General features: G+C 31.1%; 1 protein-coding gene across 2 annotated transcripts in view; it reads left to right on the top strand.

Annotated features, from left to right (window-relative positions):
- Positions 1-1747, top strand: part of LOC142330092 (uncharacterized) — a 35657-nt gene extending 33910 nt beyond the window's left edge. For both annotated transcript variants that reach the window (XM_075375151.1, XM_075375150.1), the window contains one exon: positions 54-1747. In XM_075375151.1, coding sequence (XP_075231266.1) covers positions 54-238 — 185 coding nt within the window. In that variant the 3' untranslated portion in view covers positions 239-1747. The remainder of the gene's footprint in view (positions 1-53) is intronic.
- Positions 1748-22702: the final 20955 nt, after the last annotated feature.

Here is a 22702-nt window from a genome sequence, read left to right as displayed (position 1 = left end):
TCTGATGATCTGACAATATTTGTTTAAATTACTAATTTTTTTTTTCATTTCAGCTCTTGGCAATGATTACTATCAGCGAGTTGTTGTACCGTACGATTTTGAAAATAATTTCTTTTGGCACAATAACCAAGATGAACACTCTTATTGTCCTGGTGAATTTCATCCAAAATCAATTAGAGCTAAAATACCACGACATATATTTGGTGATTCGGTTGAAGGCCAGTTTGATGATGCATAAGAATTTATAGCATTCCTAAAAAAAAATGTTTCGTTATGTGTTAATTCAATTATTTAGTTTAATATTATTAACATTATTTTGTTACCACTATCAGTTTTAAGATTTTTTTTCTTTTTATGTTCCTACTTCTCACTAATATCTCTGAAATATTAAACTTAGAAATAATTACAGTATTTTTAGTGTGTAAAATTTAGAAACGGATATTTTGATTGTAAAAATATTTCAGTCAGGTCAGTAAAATATTATTACTATTTAGATAATTAACGATTTTTTGTACTTACGTATTAGCCCATTGACCATTAAATTGCAAACTTTTGGGTTATTGTTAATATCACCCAATATAACCATTATATTACCATTTTTATAACAATTTATATTTATTTTCTAAATATAATTTAGCCAAACTTAACCTACATCCGCTTCGCTTGCTAACCTTGACTAAGTAACAGTAATGTTTTGAGTATTTAAATAATAAATTCAGTAAATATTGCAAATTATTTAGTATTTAAATAATCAAAACACATTACTGTTAATTGGTCGAGATTAGCGAGTGTAGATTAACTTTGGTTAATTTATAGCTATATTCATAAGCAATAATGCTTATATTTTTAATATGTAAAATATGTTAATGATCCCGTTCCTTTGAAGTATTTTCAAAGTTACAGGATCATTATCGTTATGGTTGACAGGGTAATACATAAGTACCAAATTTTTTCTATAACAAATATGATTTGACGTAAGACTAAATTTCTGTTGATATTGTTTTCTTTTTATGTCGTTATTTACTTTTAATTTATTAATTTATGTTGAGTATATGACTAATATTTGTTTATCTGGTGTGCACATGTGTATGTGTGTGTCTTCAAAACTGCTTCCATCAAAAAATAGGTTGTTGTAATTGCTGGATGAAATGATCTCCACATAATTGACAATGTGATTTTTTTCACGCGGTTTTTAAAGATACATTATCTATTATTATTTTCGTTATTTTAGCAAGTAATCTTCAGAGCTAATGAAAATATTAGTTGGTAATGTTATGTTAGATTTAAATTTTTATTTAAAAAAGTATAATTACTTGTATAATATATTTCAGTCATGAAACTTAGTAAATTTTTATTACTGTTTTGATTGAAATCTACATGAAAAAAAATTGAGTATGCTATTATTATGCAAGATTGAATAGTGCAGGAAGAACATTAAAAATTCATTAAGATTGGCAGCGAGTATATCACCCCTATTGTATTAGTAATCATAATGGATGATTTATATCTGTTGTTTTTAACAAATTCAGAGTAATATATAACATGGATGGCAGTCTTGAATATATACTTTTTTCTGGTACTATAACTCCAACATTTGTACACCAATTATTTGTAAAATATTATGTTCATTTTTTCGTCGTGCAAATCATTGTTTGAAGATTAAAAAAAAAAATTAACATATTTAATTATTGTGAATTCTAATTTAGTAATTTTTAGTTTAGAGAATTATATTATTATTATACTGTTACTTCATTATTATTTTATAATTTTGGATTTTTTTTAATTTTGATATCCTTTTTGTTCATATTTTTAAAACAAATTTTTTATCTTTGGTAGAAAAAAATGATCTTAACTAAAATCACTTGCGGTATGAGAACTGTTACTTAAAAAAATTATTTAAATATCTATATAAAATTATCTAAGCCAACATTAATCTTATAAAAATTTTACCTGATTGTGAATTAGCCTTCACTGTAAATCAATTCTTCAGTGACCTTTTACTTCAGAGTTTTCAATAATATTAACACCATTGAGAGTGGTGCGAATGATTTGATTAGTTATTTGGTAGTGTGTTCAAAGAACGTATGTAATTAAATAGTGTTCATCATTTAAAATATTATGTTTTTTTTTTCAGTTATATATTTCTAGTTGCTCAAGCATACACCTAGTTTGTACTACCTTTGGTGTTTGTAGATAAGATTTTTTTGTATTTAATGTGTATACATGAGTGACTTGTTTTAATGAGGTTGTTTGAAAACTGGATTCAGTTTGTATGAAAAAACTACAACCTATTTATCAGTCCTTTGTAAAATTGACTATTGTTAGAGTAGACTTCAAGCAAAATCAATATTATTCACCACTCTCAATGAAGAAACTTATGAAGAGATGAACTAAATGAAGAGATTTATGATTTAAAGATCAGAGATCTAATTTAGAAATTTTTTGATCTTTGATCAAGAGTTCATATCTAGATTGACTACCTAAGTTTTCTTTAACTTTTACTTTAAATAATAGTGCGTCGTGAATTTAAAGATTGTTTTAAAATACGGGGGCTATTCAGAAAGTAAGGAATGTTTCCACCTGACGCTGCCAGGTGCACGCCAATCGCGTATATATTGGTGTGCTCGTGCTCGGCACCTCAGTCAGCGTCCAGCCGTGACAACGGGAATATCTCTGCACTGCCCGTTTTTTTTTATATACAAATTAGAAATGTGTGCTGCAATCAAAAATCCCGCCAGTTGTGAGGTGCGGTCTGTGATTAGTTTTTTGTTGACAAAAAACTTAAAATTAATAGAAATTCATCAGGAACTGTGTGAAGTGTACGAGAACAACGTAATGAGTGAAAGTTCTGTCAGGAAGTGGTGCATTCAGTTTAAAAATGGCCGAAAAATGTTCACGATAAAGAGAAGAGACGTCCAAGCATTGTGACTGACGATCTGGTCTCCAAAGTTGACGAAAAGATTCGTGAAAACCTCCGTTTCACAATAACTGAGCTTTCTCTATGTTTCCCACAAGTTTCACAGGCTTTATTGCTTGAAATTGTTTCACAGAAGCTAGGCTACCACAAATTTTGTGCAAGATGGGTGCGTTACTGAGTGGTTGAGATCACAGACGGCAGAATTCTATGACACAGGAATTTCAAAGCTTGTCCACCACTATGATAAGTGTCTGAATTTGTAGGTGATTATGTTGAAAAGTATTATTTTAGTCCCTTTTTCACATGTATATAATAAAAAGTTTTTCTTGTACTTGGTTTTTTAAAAATTCCAAAACGTCCTTACTTTCTGAATAGTCCTCGTATTTTAATATATTACATATCATTGATACCAAAATACAAACTTCTAAGAATTATCTTTACTATACTTAGGCATTTTTCTGCACATCATCATTCTATATATACAAGTGTGTGTGTGTTGTGTGTGTAGAGCTATCAGTACAGATACCATATATTTGTTAATTTATTATCAGTAATAAATGAAATATTACTTACTGCATATTTTTTTAAATTCCACATTAGGATTTGTTAATTTTTATATAAAGTAAGAGCTGGATGCATATGGCAACCATATGTGGCTACCACATTGTAAGCCATATTATTTTGGTCTTATTAACTATTAGCAAAAATGAAAACCACCTCATTGCATTGAGAAATGAACTTTCTGTTGGAGTACTGTATCAGTTCAGATTTACATGGCCATCTTGAATGGAACAAAAATAGATATAAAATTGGGTTGGTATTCACATCAGTAGCAAAGTAAACAGAAATTGAATATTGAAGTTCACGATTTTTTTATTAGGAATAATAAAGTCTATTCACGTATTAATTCAAACAACTTTATTAGATTGCATCTAAAATATTCCTCTCCTTAAGTGCGGTTTAAAGTTGCTGTGCACTTCAAACCTTTTAAACTTTTTTTTTGATCGGGTAACCATCTAGGTCACAAACCCCTCGAAATGATTCATTAATCAAAGACATTTTGTAAAGTCATTAATGTGTTACTGTGTGCGCTATGGCACCATCTTGTTGGAACCAACCGTGATTGATTTCCACTTTTGTTAGCAGATTAATGAATTTTGTTAAAACAGCAGAATAATGATGACTATTAAGTATATTTTTGAAAAAGATTAGACCCACAATGCGCATTCTACTCACACCAACCAGACTCCAATTTTTGCTTCATGTCAGGTTGCTCGTTTAATTAATTGAGTTAGTTGTCGACCACAGTTGTGTATTTTGTGAATTAATTCACCCTCCCAGATGAAACCACGCTTCATCTATAAAAAAACTTAATGTCGAGGATACCTACAAAATTTTGGTCAATAAAACTTTTAAACCATTGACTATAATTTTGGCTTGTGGCATGATCTGTAGGTTTCAGTTCTTAAACACATTACTTTGTACGGAAATAGTTTCACTTCTTTTCTTACAGCTTTATGTGCTATAGCAAGTTTGATATCTTGTTTTGTGCTAACTAATGTATTCACTTTGATGGACTTTCGGCCATAGCATCCAAAATATCAAGCAGCTTCTGTTCATTTAGATTACTACCACTTTGATCAGCATCTTTAACAGAGCCTGTTGCCCAAAATTTTTCGATAAGAGTACATTGCATTGAGGGACAAGATTATTTTGAAAATTTTCAGAAAACATGTGCTTCACTAAATCAATTTACTAGTCACTTTCATGAAAGATGTGAAATTTCATATCTTCAAATGTGAAAGATCTCATTTTCAATGAGAAAAATGCATTCCTCTACCAAAAGAACCATTATGTTTCTTGCAACTATTGATTCCTATAAACAAAACAACATGGAATGAAACTAAGTACATTCAATCACAACTTAACTACTGACAAAATCTTTGGATTAATTTCTTATTAATAAATGAACTGTGCCAATGGTGGCAAACCTTTTCAACTCAGCGTGTCAAAATTTTGAAAAACCCTAACTTAACTCTGGTGCCATGTCACATATAGTCTATATGTGCTTTATGGTACATATAAACAATACGTGCTGTTAAATATATATAGAAATATCATATATATGTATGAGATTTCTCTATCATATATTTCTATATGATATAGAAATATTCATAATTTTTTGATATTTACAATCATAGTAAAAAAAAGATTTATATTTTTTATATTTATTTTATATATTTAAATGCCATTTAACAAAGAAAAATCAACCAAAAAATATGTATAAAAAGAACAAAAACAGAAATTTAATGTACATTTAGGAAAAAGTAATAAAACAGTGGTAATCAAATGTTATAAAAACTAGAAATTAGTAACTTTTTTGGCACTGAAGTTTGTATTCTAATTCTTCAATTGCAGATTCATACTTGGTGCACTTCAAGGCCAAGCAAGCGCCACTAACTTCATCTGTTAGCCGGTTTCTTTTGTTCATTTTAATATTATTTAATGCTGAGAACAAAGTCTCACAAAAATATGTTGATGAAAAAAGTGTTAGTAAAGCCATTGCTAAAACTTTTATGTTAGTAAAATTGTCAGGTAATGCGCTCCAAGCACTCAAAATTTCTTATTCATAGTTGCACTCTTTTTCATTATTCAAAAGATTTCATTCCAGATTTTCAAATTTTGACCTTGAATCGACAAACATGAGTCTAAATGCTTTCTTGAAAATCTTCAAGTTGCATCTCTAATCGTCAATTTGCATCCATTGGAAATCCTTTAATTCCAAAGTACTGCAAACAACTACATCTGGATATTTAATTATTTTAATGGTCTGTTCTATGTTTCTAAATTGGTTGAATCTTTCACTGAACTGTTTAGATAACAAGTTTACTATATTGTGGTACATAAGTATGGACTCCATTACACTTGTTGTAGTGGCTTTCTCGAAATACTTTTTTATCCGAGGAAAATGCTTATAAGTTTTAGTTTCAATATCTTGTTTAAATTTCTAAGTTTACTTTCAAAAGATTTGATGTATTTGAACATAACATCAATACTTTTCCTGAAACCTTGTAAGTTCAGCTCATTCATATGAACAGAGATCTGTAAAAAAAACAACAAATTATTGACTCGCTTATGATATTGATCAGAGGAATGTTTGCCAGATCCTTATTCTATATAAATACCGTAATTTCTTCATGTGCTTGGAGCACATTCTTCAAATCACTCCACAAATCGCTCAAGTACTTTACCTCAACTCAGTCATCTCTCATTATTGGACATCGGTTGTCCACTATAGGTTGAATCAACTTCCTGTAAAGTGCAGAAAATTCTCGCTTGTTCAGGGGTCGAGCAGCTATAAAATTCACAATTTTTGTTACAACTGACATTAAATCATTCAATTCTGAGAATCCCGATTTGGCACACAACACATCCTGATGGATAATGCAATGAAAAGCTACAAGTGGATGTCAATAGCTTCCTTAAACAATTTCATATCCTAAAATTTTTCCATCATATTTGTTGCCCCTGCCATGACTGATACAATTTTGGAGGTATCAATGTTTAGATCACTGAATGTTTTTATAACAACCTTAAATATTTCGTTTCCTGATGTACTTATTGGCACTGATTGTAAACTTATCAACTCTTCTCTCATTGTGAGACCATCAGAATATCTAGCTATAATGACCAACTAAGCATTTGATGTGACATCATTAGTTTCATCGAGAGAAATCAAAAAATATTTAAAATTATTTAAGTCTTTTTTTAATTTATGTATGTTTTTGTTAAGATCTATTATTCTGTCTTTGACAGTATTTCTATTGAGTGGTAACTCGGAAATTCTTTTAATAAATTCTTTGTCACTGAGGACTTTTCCATGCCTAGGTATGGAGTACACAATACAGTAGCTTGCTGATTGATGTTAGATTAGTAAAGTATCTTACAAATTTAGTGATAGAATTTGATTGACTTTTATAGAGGTGTAGTTGCCTAGAAATGTATTCCTTCCTTTCATCGATACTTTTTTCAAGAGCTGACAATGATTAGTTTCAAAATGTCTTTACGTTCCATGTTCTTACTACCATTTCATTATACAGTATGCACAGTGATCTGTTGTTTCTGTTGACAGTCCTGTACATCTTGGTCCACTTGAAAGGGTCGGCTACTGTTACTTCCACTTCCTTTACCATTCAATCTTGCCTTATTTTTATGATTCTCCATCACAAGGCTGCAAAAATAAATAAATCACAGCATTTTTTATAAAAGGTTGATAGGTTTCTCACCTATTAACTTTTTGCAGTGTTGTTACTCTGATTCCTGGTACAAAACAATTCAAAGATAGTATGTATAGCCATCAAATATATGGTGCTGTAATCAATTAATCCGACACAGAATGTCCCACTGAGCACTGTTGCTCTATATCTTTTTCTTCTAACCCTCCCATTCCTGTCTCCTAACAAATATGGTGATCAAGTACATCAGTTTGCTGAACGCACGCGAAGCTTACCTGAGGCACATGTTAACAGTAACAAGGCCGTTTCCAAAATTGGCCTTTTTGTCACTCGAGTAAAAAGAAAATACCATGAGTAAAGATTAATTTCTTTATAGTCTAGTTCTTAAACTTTTTATATTGTCAATATTGGAATAATATATCCTGAATATTTTCACTATGTATCTTTGCTATGCAACACATATTACTCGAGTGATGCCCAACTCTGGCCGTTGCAAGAGACAAATATTTGAATTATGCAATTTTTTGTCACTGTCAATGCGTGTCACCCAAAATAAGTTCACCTCTGACATGCGTGTCATGGGTTCGTCATCACAGAACTATGCTAACATTCAGTAATAACAGTAATATTCTGATACAAAAGAAAAGAGAACATGAAAATTAAAATAATAGGCAGTAAAAAATATTTTCAACTGTTTTTATTAAATGGATATTGAATAAATTTAAACTGTATATTATAATATGAATTTTTTTTTTATAATTACAACAAACGTAATCAGAATGTTACAGTTGGCAACATAAACTGAAAAATAGCATTTAACCATAGAAAAATAATAATAATAGAAAAATAGTATTATTATTAATAATACAAAATAGTTTACCAATATAAAAATATCATTATTAACTATAAGTTTGCAATTAATAATAATGAAAACTTACAAAATAAGAATTAATTAATATAAGTAATAACAGTAAAACAACTTATACATATTTTAAACACAATAACGTAGTTTACAATTTTTTTCAGAATATTTTATTTAATGAAAATTTAAGAAATTTAAAGTTAATAAAGTGATTTTTTCAATAAATAAAAAATATATAGTAATATTTCAAGCATCATCCAAATATTAATCTTATAACATTTCTAAAGTAAAGAAATCCTAGATCCAACCATTAAATAATGTGGGAAATTATTTGTATGAAATCAGCCAAATCTCATCTTAAGAAACTGTGATAAATAATAAAATAAGTATGAATACAAATATAAATAGGATAAAAATTATCCTAGTTAAAAAATAACTATATGCATCAAATCTAATATTATGTCTAAACAGATTAAGCCAACATTACTTATACTTAATTTCTGTGGCAATTTGTATTTTTTTGTTTGGTTTTACATGAAAATCTTTATTTACATGTTGTTTTTTTAAGATTTTGGTTTTCCAGTATTACCCATTCGCATTTGTGTTTCTGTGGTGGTTTCCTTTTACATATGTGATTTAAAAAATTCCGATACTGTTTTTACTTTTCATCAGCCAATTATACTGTCTTTGTAATATTAATATTTTTGGTTTGTTTCTTTTGGACTTGCTGAGATGGACGGTTCATCTCCTCTTATGAGGTCTTCTACTGGTAAAATGTCAGTTGCAATCTCATCCTTATCCGAGCTTTTGTCTCTGAGTCAGTCATTCGTATTGGTATTCTTCATCAGATCCTCCTCAAGATTTACTTCTAACTCATTTAAGGTTTTATCTTTGTGTTTTGCTCTTTTTCCACTTTTCATTAACATTAATTTGATTGAATGCACATAATACAATCTTCATCATCAGTTGTTGGCCACTGCAAAATCGAGTCATAAAATTCTTCATAACCTCTTACATATTCATTAGTTTTCGTAAGGATTAACTTTTTTTTCACATTTGGTGGTGCCTGAAACCAATCAACTTGCTGAAAACTGAGAAAAAATCATGTTTTTTCTCATGTGTTTTTTAATTGTAGTTCTACATATTTCTCTGGAGTTTATATTATCTCTACTTTTCTGATTAGGCGCTTAATACAACCAAAATCCCAATCGCAAGAGGAATAAGACTGACCTCACATTGGAAAATTAAAGGTTATAGTTTTGAAATGACACAAACTTATAAAAAACAAATAACAGTGTGGTTTTTTTGTTTTGACCATATGGCTTTTATTTCTTTTACTTTTCCATCTATGTAGCACTGTAGATCTAGAAGGGAAAGTATTGTAATCAATCCAATTTGAGTATGTGCAATTTTCACTGGATCTTGAAGTTTTGATAGCTAAGGAATGTAAAAAACCAGATGGAAATTTCTGGATGTTATTGTTCACGTGTGCTCACATGTGTATGTTTAGTATTTGCCTCTAAATCACCTTATATCTCCAGAACTACTGGACTGATTTTGACTAAACTTGGTTACTTATACATATTGGGCATTGTTGCCATAAATTTTCAACTTAAAAGGTAAAGGTTAAGGGTGTAGAGCAAGGACATCCTCAGTATCTCAATATTTTGCCTAATTTAGGTCATTTTTTTCTTACGTACATTAGTTAACAATTAAAAAATTACAGTATTTACAAAAAAAATTTTGCAAACTCGCACCTCCACCCCAAAAAAATGCTCTAAAATACAACATAAACAACTATGTTGTGACATCTACTGATCAGTAGAATTAAATAAATGAGTAATTTAAAGTGTAAAAAAGTAACTCGGTCTGGCTGGGTCTCGAACTTGATCGCCTGGTTGACTCTGTACCTTGTACATTAAGCCTCTCAGCTACACTAGTCTGATGACCATAAAAATTTGTTCTATGTAAGTTGTGAAATTGTATTAGTTTAGTTAGTGCCAACCATCACCATCAGTACTGCCACACTCATGCGAATGAAATACAGTATGCACATGGACTTTAGTTAGAAAAATATATTAAAATAAATGATAAATATTTTTAATTAATTTGGTGTGTATGTGTGTGTGTAAGCCATGCATCAGAAACAACCCACAATTGTAGGACTTTCCCAGAACATGGCTTTAGCCATGTGACAGGAAAGTCCTACATCAGCTTTTTTTAATATTCTTTTTCAATAAATTAATAACACAATTAGTTACTTTAGTCTTATAGATTTGATGTAATATTTTTTTTAACTTTACTAGGAAAAATGGTCTTCCAGTACAATCAACATAACAAATTTTGAAAAAACCTTAGAAATAGAGAAAATAGTAATTATATTGTAACCGACATTGTTATAAAAACATCCCTGACACTTATTTTCTTAGTTTCTGGTTTGTGTATCATGGAAAAGAAGCCAGACATTCTATACCAGAAATGAAAGGATTATTTTTGTTTAGTGAAATTTCTATTATGTTCATTATTAAACTCTTGTTACATTTATCATTATAGACACAAGAAAAAATATTATACGTTACTCCTTTATTAATAAATTTCAGTAATAACTTATACAGATCTATTATTAAAAACATTATACAACCATGTAATTAAAAATATTATGTTTATGATTTATTTTATATAATGAGAATACGTCATGAACTAAAACTACACTAAAGACACAACTATTTATGCTGATTTACCATAAATACAGATTTGTATTTTAAGTCAGCACTGCTGACTTAGCTATATTATAAGAATGTGTACAAAATAGTTCTTATTTGATAGTTGATTTATTCCCAGCATTGTTATTACACAACTATTAATATTCTAAAATATTCTCAACAATAATTGTTTAAATTTATTTTAAACGTATTCAGTTACTAACCATATATTCATATTACTTATTTTTCCATCTGCAAATGCAAACTGTGGTATGAATTCAGATAATAATCCTGTACATCTTTTATTCACATCACTGCATGTCGATATAAACTTCATTGTCCACTTATTGTACAATACATATTTATTGTGTCCATCTATCCTACAGTGCTTTATAACAGATACTGTGTTTATTGTTTGATATGGACATAGTTCTGTTAAATAATAATTAAATATTATTTACTGTATTATGTATGTATTAACATATTGACCACTTTGGTAGTAAAATCTAATATTAAATGAAATTTAATCCCCCAACCACCAGTACACCGTAAATAGATAAATGAAATTTACCATATTAATTCCAAGAATTGATTTTCACAGGATCCTGAATCTTTAGTTGGTACTCAAAATCTATTTATTTATATTTTCGTCAAATTTGAAATTCACAAATTTTAAAAATAATTTATTTTAATGATATATAGAACTAAGTACAAACTGATGATGCAGGATCCTGCAAAAATCGATTCTTGTTATTAATATAATGTTTAATTTATCTATTTACTGTATTTTGGTGGTTTAAATTTTATATAATTGAATATTTCTCAGTTGGATATTATAATAAAAACAGAAGCACACAAAATATTCAGATCACAAATAAATCACTATGTAAATGGTAATAAAAATAAATACAAATACACAATAAAATACTTAGATCACAAATATTCTATTTTCATAAATCTTAAGATAAACCAACCATTATAAAATTTTACATTATTACAATTATTAACATAAAACAAATGCACAAACCAATGACACGATGTTTTGCTTCAAATGTGAATCTTTTACAAGTACAACTACAAAACATCTACATTATATGGTCCATATTATTGGACTTATCATATACACTTATGCAGTGGCTTATACTCTCACTTCATCTATTAGTCATCTAAACCAGAAAATATGATAGTACCAAAAGAAAAGTATCAGAAATAGTCAAGAAGAAAAATATAAGAAATATGATAGTAAACCAGAAAGTATGATATGATAGTAGTGTATGTGATAGCCTATCATACAAATAAATAGCCATTCCTTAAAATCCAGCATCTAATCTTATATAGTAATAATTCACTAGTCTGTTCATTATCCAAGACTCTTTGATGGGACTATTTGAGCCTGCGATCCTCCCAGTACTTTGTCATATGTTCCGATCTTTGTGCCTGTTGTGTTGTGTGTACTGTACAAGAGTACAGAGATTGTACTCTTTCAAGATTTTACTGATTGTACTATACAAGATTGTACTGTACAATCTGTTTCAGAAGTCTTGAATCTTGCATCCTCATGATATGTCCAAAGAATCCTAGTCTCCTCTTACACATGGTATCTGTGATGGGTTCTAACCCTTTGTACATGATGTTGTTGGGCACAATCCACCACCATTACCCATCTTTCTGGTACTTTTTATTGATCCAGCTTCTTTCAATTTTCTGCAGTCTGTTGATTGTTTGTTCAGTTGGAAGAGTGTTTCTGCTACATAAATGGCTTCTGGTTTTATAACTGTAATGTAGTGTCTTATTTTTGCGTTTATTAATAGGCATTTTTTATTTTTAAGTGTACCAGGTTAATCTTTCAGCTTTAGCTAGTTTGTTTCTTCTTATTTGTATGGTGTATTCTCAATAGCTAAACATTCACTACTTTAGAAAGTGATAAAATATAGATACACAATAGGGTTCTACCTGTGGTAGTCTGAACTGCTAATAATGCAATGGAGTGTACCACAAAATGTCACGTATAGCAAGAAACCAGTTAGTTACCAGTCCAGCAAACCATCCCCATTTTCCCTGTCAATTTAGTTTTCTCAAATTTAACAAATAATATTTTTATTGATGTATGCAAAACTAATTGTTGTAAAATATACAATGCCCATTAATTTTTACTTTTTATTAACAGATGTTTTTGTCTTTGACACCAAGAAAGGTTTTGAGTTATATTTTCATAAATAACTTCATATTTCTTTTATAATTTGTTCCCCCAATTTTTTTTTTAGTAATTTATTATATATATATTATTCTTACTAGTTAATTAATTTGAGGTACATATTTAAATTGTTTTGAAATGAAAAACGGAATAGATCACACTATAGAGGCTCTCAACTTTGTCAAATTTCATAAATAAGACAATCAGTCCTTAATGTAATTTGTGGTATGTTTTAGATTTAAGAAATATGGAAAAGTTTGATTTATCTGTACTCATAATTGTAATTAATTACAACAGTATTTGTTAGTTTAAATGCAAGTTTTTCTTTATTCATTTGTTTATTTTTATTATTGTTTATTTTTTTATTTTTTTTCATATATTATCTAAATGTACTTGTATTTTGTATTAATTAGTGAGATTATAATAATGTATTTAATATTTTGGATTATTACATTTACTGCCAGCTTTACTAAAATTACATCAGTATAAACATGCCTGTTTTATGACACAATCATTACTACAGAGTATCATCATATTTTTTTCTTTTTAATTTGAATTTGTGTAAAAACATTTTCAATCGCAATTTTTTTTTTATAAAATTGTGCATTTCCAAAAAAACACTATGAAAAAATTTCTAATTCCTAACTGTTAGTTTTACAGGGAGCCAATATTACAGTTATGATCTTAATCTGCTAAAATACAGTTATGCTTAATCTGTTAAAGCACCACGACCGCCAATTGGCACCACTAGGCAGTTATATCAGGAGGTTCTACACCAGATCTGCCATCTTAATTAAAGATATAATGATTTAATGTTAAAATTCGCGGAAAAACTAAAACATATTTTGGAAAATGAGAGTAAAAACAGTGAATTTAGTGTCAAAAGTGACTCGGAATATGGATATTTAGATAGCAGCGATGTTGAATCTGGTAGTGAAAGTGATTTGAGTGAAGATGAAAATCTTACTGACGCTCAACTGTGCAAACTCTACACAGAGAAACTGAAACCAATGATGATGATATTCAGATAACTGAAAATGACTTCGATACAAATATACCTGTACCAAAAACCACTTGACGTACAACAAATACGAAAATGGTGAGTAATGCTGTATGGGTTACAGGTTCACCAAAATTAAACAAAAATTGATTTTGTTGAAAATCTTGATTTTTTGTATTCCTGTTCCAATTGATGGTAAGCCAATTAACTATTTTTAACTATTAGCTGAAGATAAGTTTTTTAACTTGACTGTGATTGAAACAAATAACTATGCAGAAATCTTAGAACAAAAATTAATCACCCTAAATCTTGTTTTATCATGGAAACCTCTAACAAAAGATGAATTTCACGTGTTTCTGGAAATTGTTTTACACATGGGGAACATTAAATTGAGCAGAATAAAAGATTATTGATGTATGCTCTTTAATATACTGGCTTTCCGTAATTATATGGGCTGGAATAGATATATAGAAATTATGAGAACTCTTCCTTTTTGTAATAATGAACAAGCAGCAGGTAATCATATACATAAGATACAACAATTAGTTGATTTTTTTTATTGAAAGAATGTACTATCTTAAAAACGGAATTATGTATAGATGCATCTATAGTTTTGTGGTGTGGGTGCCTAGTTTTTTGACAGTGTATTAACAATAAAAAACATAAATTTAGAATTAAAAATGTATTAGATAAGTAGTATTTTAAAATCAATAATAATTTTCATAATAAAGTAAATTATATTGCACGTAAACTATTATTGATTACCATGACTACCATTAAATCCAGTTGGCACCAAATGGCGTGTGTGGCCCTACAGAACATGCATTCATTCAGACTTATCAGGCAATGAAGAAAAAGATTCATATTTTTTTAGAAATAGATATACTAAACCTCATTTAATTAATCAGTCAGAGTTAAATGATCTGGTTTGTTATCTAAATTTATCAAAGAATCAAATACTGGCATCAACTGAAAGGATGGCATCTTTTACAACCAAACACTAAAATAAGTGCTTTTCGTCACAGACAGTCAGAATTTGAAGATTTTTTCTCTCGGTATGAAAATTTAGTATACTGTAATGTAGATTCTTTACTCTCTTTACTGGAAGCTTTGGGATATATGCACCATCCTGACAAATGGCGACTTTTTATTGACTCATCAAAACTTAGTTTGAGAGCTGTTCTTCCTTTACATTGGAAATAAATAGCCATCAATACCATTAGCATACGCTGTTCACATAAAGGAATCTAATGGAAATATGAAACTTGTATTGAGCAGGAGATCTGAAAGTAATAGTCCATTTAATTTTGACTGTACTAAGTTCTTGGAGTACACTAAGTTCAATTTAGATACACTAAGTTTTGTTGCTTTTTGTGCGAGTGAGACAGCAGAGATAGGAAAAACCATTACATAAAAGAGCAGAGGTCAAAGAGAGAGTTACTGACTGTAGGAAAGAAGAATGTTGTTTGTCAGGCATTAGTAAAACCAGAAAAAGTTTACCTTCCACCACTACACCTTAGGGTAGGTTTATTCAAATTTTGTTAAAGCAATGGATCGTAATGTAATGGAAGTAATGTTTCTAAAAAACAAATTCCTTAATATAAGCGACGCTAAAAGATATATTTGTTGGATCACAAATAAGAAAACTAATGACTGATCTGTCATTTGAAGAATGTTTGAATGACTTTGAGGTTGCTGTGTGGAAATCATTTCAAAAAGTGGTAAGCAACTTACTTCTTTGAAAACCATAAGGCCAGTAACTTCAGTGAACTTGTAAGTGAACTCCTTCAGAACTACAAAGAAGTTTTGAGTATAACATGTTACTCAAAATCCATTTCTTACATTCACATTTGAACTTTTTCCCTAACAATCTCCGTGCTGTCAGTGATAAACATGGAGAATGCTTTCACCATGAGATATCCAGAATGGAAACACAATACCAGGGAAATTTGAACTCAAAAATGTTAGCTGACTGTTGGAATTTAAAGAGGGATCTACCTACAGAAAATTACAGCAGAACATTCAAAAGAAATAGATTTTAACTGAGTCAAAATGCATGTAATCTATTGTCATATTACATTCACCATACATTTTTTGTTTCAAAAGAAATTTAAATTACAAAAAAACTGAGCCTGAGAATGGGCCATTCACTCTCATTTAACAAACAAAAGAATTAAATTTTGATGACCAGTGAATTAGTATATTTATTGTATGCAAGAAGGGCATGTGACATCAACTGTTAATATTGCATATATCATGCCTATAATATAAAATTATGTTATGAAACGTTACTTACTTTACTTTTTTCTGTAGTTAGACAGGAAACCCAAATTAAGTAAGACCTTTATATCAGGTTTGGATAAAGCTATATAACTATGTACATTATCAGAGCAATCTAATTTAACAACTATAACAAGAACTGTATAAAAAAAAAATAGTCTAAAGAAAAACTTTACCTGTGTATATTATAGATGCTTTTCAAATTTATCTAACTTATGTTATGTTGTATAAGGTAATGGTAGATAATTGGTATTATAGGATTTTGCTCATTTCATATTTAGAGCTGCTAAACTGAAAAAGCTGTTGAACTCCTTGCTGCTTGGCATTCCTTAGCCAGGTATGGCTTGGCAACTGAATTTTCACCACACTGTTTTTTTTTTTTTTATTAATCTCTATATAACTATGACTTCATAGGAGTCTTTCTAATTATTGTTAAAGAATATTTCAACATTACTACAATTTTACTGAGACAGTTCCTTTAATCTGTCATATTTTATTTCGAATGCTGGTACTCTTTTAATTAGAAAACATATTCTTTTTTGTCTTCATTCATTTGACCGGTTTGATGCAGCTCTCCAAGATTCCCTATCTAGTGCTAGTTGTTTCATTTTGGTATACCCCCTACATCCCACATCCCTAATAATTTGTTTTACATATTCCAAACGTTGCCTGCATAACAATATTTTCCTTCTACCTGACCCTCTAATATAAAAGTGACTATTCCAGGATGCCTTAACACTTTAAGTGCCACGTGAGTCCAACGTGGATTCACAGAGTTACAGATCTAATGGCCGCGTGAGTCCAATGTGTCACCACATAGGTTTAGTTATATGGCCTTGTAACTTCGCTGTGGATTCACAGTTCCTATTAAAACACATGGCAAGTGAAAGAGCATGGCCAGTATGTCATGAAACTGTTATTGGCCTGTTGATAGGGAGTCCACACTGGTGTCACATGGCTATTACTTTATGATAAATGTAATGAAATAATGCAGAATATCAGTATTACAATATGATGATATTTTTATTGATAAAAACTGTACAAAAGCAATTGCAAAAATCTGCTTGAAAATAAAATATAGATAATAAAATTTCAACTTGAAAATAAATAAAAAAATAAATTTCAGACAAAATATTTATGTACACCAAAAAAAACAGTCCAAGCAAAAGTGTTTTTCACACACCACACATTTATATTTGGTTTGAGTAGTTTTTCACATGGCATTCCTGCCTTCGGCCTTTGACTTTTCTTCATAACATTTATGAAATCACCTTCTTCCTTGTCTGCCAACATCGACAAGGCGGTGAGGTTGGTCTACTGGTGTCGGAGGAGGAGCAACGGCACTAACATTGATTCCTGTCAATTCTTTGAATGCGATGATTTGCATGTTTCCATTTGTAAGCTGATTGTAGTATAAGTATAGCGCATTTACTACATTGGTTCCAAGAAGCAATTCCACAGCAAGTTTTCTGTACCACGTCTCAGAGACGAGCAATAACTCTTGATTTAGTCCGAAGTATCGATGAATGCCTTTCCTTTGTTGTATTCTATGACACACTTCGATATAATCGTCAATTATATTTCTAATAACATCTGATCAAAACTATCGATTTCTGCATTATGGTAATAAGGCTGCTTCCTTTTTTTCCCCGGGGTTGTGTTAGTGATTTATCTTTACTAGCTCGAACTTCTTTTTTAACAGCAGTCACACGTTAACAGTTTTCTGACACGTTACAGTATTTTGCTGCTCGATCAGTCGCTTTAGTGGAATCGTCAGCCTGTTTAGGTTTTTCTCTTCCTTGCAACAAGACGTGAGCAATTAAGGACGTGATTAATTAAATATCTTTCAGAGCTAAGAATTGTTATATCTTGTTTTCGAGCATTCGAATCTCTTTCCATCGTAATTATTAAAACTAACTTAAACAGCTGCATAATTACAACAAAAAAAATTATAAAAAACATTACCGGTACTAATTTCTAAAATTAACCATAAATACAGAGGTGACGGTCAAAACACAACACTAGTAATAGAAACACGATAACTACACGACATCCGAATTTGATTTTATAATGACTGACAGTCTGATAAGCGGTTAGCACTGCGTTTAATTGATTAATAATTTTAAAACCAGTAGTAGTTTCTCATGCGTATGCTCACTATGGCCTTTTTACCGTACCTAGCCTACAAAAATCTATGCCATTTCTTGTTGCGGCTTATTATAACATCTTGCGGAACCAAGATGTTTAGAGAGCCAGAGACCGGGACAGTCTGGAACTTAGAGGTCAAGGGGAAAATTGGCTACTCACAAGCGGTGAGTCAATGTGCCAAGAGCCGCATTGTCGTACCGTGTGGGAGTTCCTTGATGTAGTTCCTTGATGTAGTTGCTTTGTTCAACCGACATCAGTAGTTTACCTAAGGGAAAAGACTACTACTGCACTGCTGTGGGAAGCTAACTAGAGATATATATGGCTGACCACCAGCCAATTAAGACTCCAAGCGGTGCTTTAATATGGTGGACAAGCACTTGCTGGCATGACAGCGAATTGCTGTCTCAAAAAAATAAATTTTAATTTATGGATGTCATATATTTATTTTTTTTTTTTTTTTGACGGGGTGCGCTTACCCATTTTAGCAAATATATGACAAGTGAGCAGTTTGGACTCATAAGCCGGTGGTGTATGGCACCGCGCTTAGTCCGCTCACGCTGTTAGGTAAGTATTTAGGATACTGTTCGAGGCTCAGTAGCCGTTTGTGGCACAAACATGCTTAGGGCATCCGAATGGGGTGGTGGCAGGAGAAATGCCAAGCAAACCAATAAGTACTCTAATCTCTTTTGTTGAAAATCAACCGACACCTCATTCCGCATGAAAATAGTAACTTCAACACACTACTGTCTACAAGACAGTCGTAACTCTTACAGAAATAGCCTCTGAGCATTACTGCATCTTGTTGTAGAAGGTGCGTTTCTTGGAAGTACATTTTTAGCGGTTCATGTGCGCGCGTTAATACTCTAACATCTTCAATACGGAACCGAAGACCTCGAATGTTGCATTGGATAATGCTCATAAATAAGAATAATTATAGATACAGAATTACAAATAAATGAATTAGAAATTAATTGTAGGTAAATCCGGTTCTTCTTTTTAGAATTTTTAATTTTAAAAAACTTCGATGACAGTTAGTGTCGTTGTGACCTTCTTTGGCACATCGGGCGCAAATTACAGTTTCTGGACAAGATGTTGTAGTTTATTCATACCCTTGACATTGGAAATATTGTCATGGGTTGGGGATGAAAGGTCGTACACTAACCGACAGGTAACCCACTTTAATCTACTCTGGTGGTTTCGGAAAATTAAATGTTAATGTGAGAAAAAATGTAGGTTCTTCCACACCGCTCTGGCGTTTCGTTGTTAGCTTCACCACCACAACTTCCTGGAGATTATGCTCATCAACTATTTTAGTTATGTCCAACTCCAGAAGGTCTCGGCAAAAAATTACTTTTCGGGTGGTATTCAGGGTTTTGTGGCACATTGCACTTGCGTTTATACCTCCCACTTTAGTAAGACCTTAGGAGAGATCGATTCTGGTCGTCGTTATATTTTTCGATCAGAATCGATCCGTCTCGTAACTTCTTGATGTTCTTTTGGAAACCACTTGAACCCGTTACTACTTTTTAATCAGGGAAGGCAAAACCTTATGATGATATACCACCTTCCTGATTATTTCGAAGAACTACAAATGTCACCATTTATATTAAAACTTTGTTCAAGACTGTTATTCTTGTCAGACAACGCCAAGCGAAGCTTTTTCACTAGACTATTTTTGGGGTTATTTTCAGATGGACCATCAACCATCACAGATTTATTTGAGCACTTGAAATTTTGGTCCCACCAATGTAGGGAATATAACGGAGCACTACAGCAGAGCGCAGGCGTACTGGAGTTAAGAGCTAAATACAATTAGGTTCGCCCAGGTGGCATCGTTCGAGACTCACAACGTAGTCGTTCACCCTTCGGAACGATAGTTTCTACCTTGTGTTACGGTTGCGTTTCGTAAGATGTCGCAACAGTATCGAGTGTAAATGTACGAATTTATGTATACTTTGTAATTGGTGTAGTGTATGTATATATTGTAAAATATAATGCATTCTGCAACTCTGTACATAGTGGGAATAAAAGCTGCAGAGGCTAGGGCCATGGGGACGCCAGTCCCCAAAGTCCTAGAGTAAAACTTTCCATTGGGGGTCTAATTTTGAAAATATTTTTTTATATCTTAATGACTTATTAGATGGTTGTAATACTTTTTTCAAATGGGCCCAGTTTTTAATTCTTATTTATATTTATAACATAAAAATTGTTGAAAATAAAGATTTTGGCTTATATCCATGCTTTATAATTAAAATACATTTTTATCACAGCACACTACTGCTCAGTATAAAATTAACCAGTACAATTTTCCTAATTTTTGCAGATGTTTAGACCCAAGAAATATGCAGAAGAAGAGCTTAAGAGAGCCTTAAGTGCAGTAAAAGATCTTTCTGTCAGAGAGGCAGACAAAACTTACGGAGTTCCTTTTAATAAATTTCAATGACAAGTTAATGGAGAAGGAGAAACAGATTGTAAGAAACCTGGCCCAAAACCATTTCTTGGGGCAGATTGTGAAAAAGAAGGAACTGCAAAACATCAGACATAGCTTAAAGTCGAAAAGAAACTTTACAGTTTGCTGGAAATATAGTGATTCCTTAAAAAGAAAACTTTAAAAATGCATTGCCATTTAAATCATGGTACAAAAGTTGATGCACAAATTAACTCTCTGCCAGCCTGAAAATTTGTACAGTGCCCGTGCAATTATGTCAACTTTGTAAAAGAGGAATTTTTTGGGCATGCTTCTCATCTCTCTAAAGACCCTCCTTCGTGCAAGGGAAAAAGTTCACTTTTGTTTCCACCCCTCACAACACATCTTTATTAGCCCCTAGATGTTGGAATGTTTGATCCTTTGAAAAAGGTCTTCCTAGAGTAATGTACCATGCTAATGAAGAGAAATAAAAAGAAATATCTTAATAGATATGTCTTTGGTTAAGCTCTAAGACCAGCTTGGGTAAAGCCGGCTACACCTGCAAATATTTTAAGTAGATATTTTAGGTGGTAATGATGTTTAGTCAATCAATCCTGAAGCAATTAAGCCTCATCACTTGATTGATTATAGTAATATAACTAATTTTGCTTCTACTTCCGAAATCACTACTTGTAAAGCCAGTGATGTTTCAACTGAAGAGCCAAATAGGTCCACCATATTCCGATGAAACTGAAAAAATCATCACTAGTGGGTTGGTTGTAAAAGAGATGTTCAAACCTGATTTACAACTCACAAAGCGCTCTTCTAGATGGATTAAAACAACATGATATGTTACTTCTGATGAGTTTCTAAACAGATGGAAGAAAGAGAAAAAGATAAAATAAAAAATGAAGAAAATGCCTAAAGAAGAAATTTCAATTTCAGAGTGACGTTAACTCAGAAATAGACCTAAACATACGTGGTATGGTGGATCATGTTTTGGAATGGAAACAAGAAAGAATGATTTTTTGTTGAGACAAGATGAGTTTTTTATCATTGATTTGAAAATAAGAGCTTCTTTTTGAAATAAAAGAAATGAAATCTATATTTACAAAAGAGTACAATGGAATGTATTTGTTTGCCTATGTAAATTATCTTATAACCTTTCTGAAAATGGATTCTTTTTTAAAAATACTCTATTAGTGATTTTAAAGTTCAAAGAACATAAATTTAATCAATCATACAGTCAATTCAAAATCATTATACCATTGACAAACATTGCTACCAGTTGAATGGTCCCAACTAAAATTTCTGTGGAATGGACTTCGAAGTGCATTCTGTAACTTATTTAAAATAACTACGGTGTATTCTGTAGTTATTTTAAATAATATAACTACAGATTCACATTTTGCAAACTACAAAACACATTTTCTGCACAAGAGTTGCCATCTTTACAAGTGGTGCTATCAAGCGGAGAGATAGTGAATCAATTTATGGCCATGCACATAACTAAAACCTTCCCTTTTCTCTGTTTTATTCTAGCCTTAAATCAAACCCACCAGCTTGGTCTAGTAGTGAATGCGTCTTCTCACAACAACTGATTTGGAAGTAGAGAGTTCCAGCGTTCAAGTCCTATTAAAATCAGTTATTTTTACACGGATTTGAATACTAGATCGTGGATACCGGTGTTTTTTGGTGGTTGGGTTTCAATTAACTACACAACTCAGGAGTGGTCGAACTGAGACTGTACAAGAAGACAATTCATTTACACTCATACATATCATCCTCTGAAGTATTATCTGAAAGGTAATTACCGGGGCTCAGGAAAAAGAAAACCTTAAATCAACATTTTACATTTCATCCAAGATGTATTTATAAGCTAATTGTGTTTATACACAACTAGCTGAATAAGTCTTATTTTTCTTGCTCAACTAATAATTGTCTCATGAATGTTTCT

This window comes from Lycorma delicatula, chromosome 9, assembly GCF_047948215.1.
Source record: "Lycorma delicatula isolate Av1 chromosome 9, ASM4794821v1, whole genome shotgun sequence".
Taxonomy (NCBI): domain Eukaryota; kingdom Metazoa; phylum Arthropoda; class Insecta; order Hemiptera; family Fulgoridae; genus Lycorma; species Lycorma delicatula.
The sequence above is the reverse complement of the archived record's forward strand: the minus strand, read 5'-3'. Positions and strand labels throughout refer to the sequence as shown.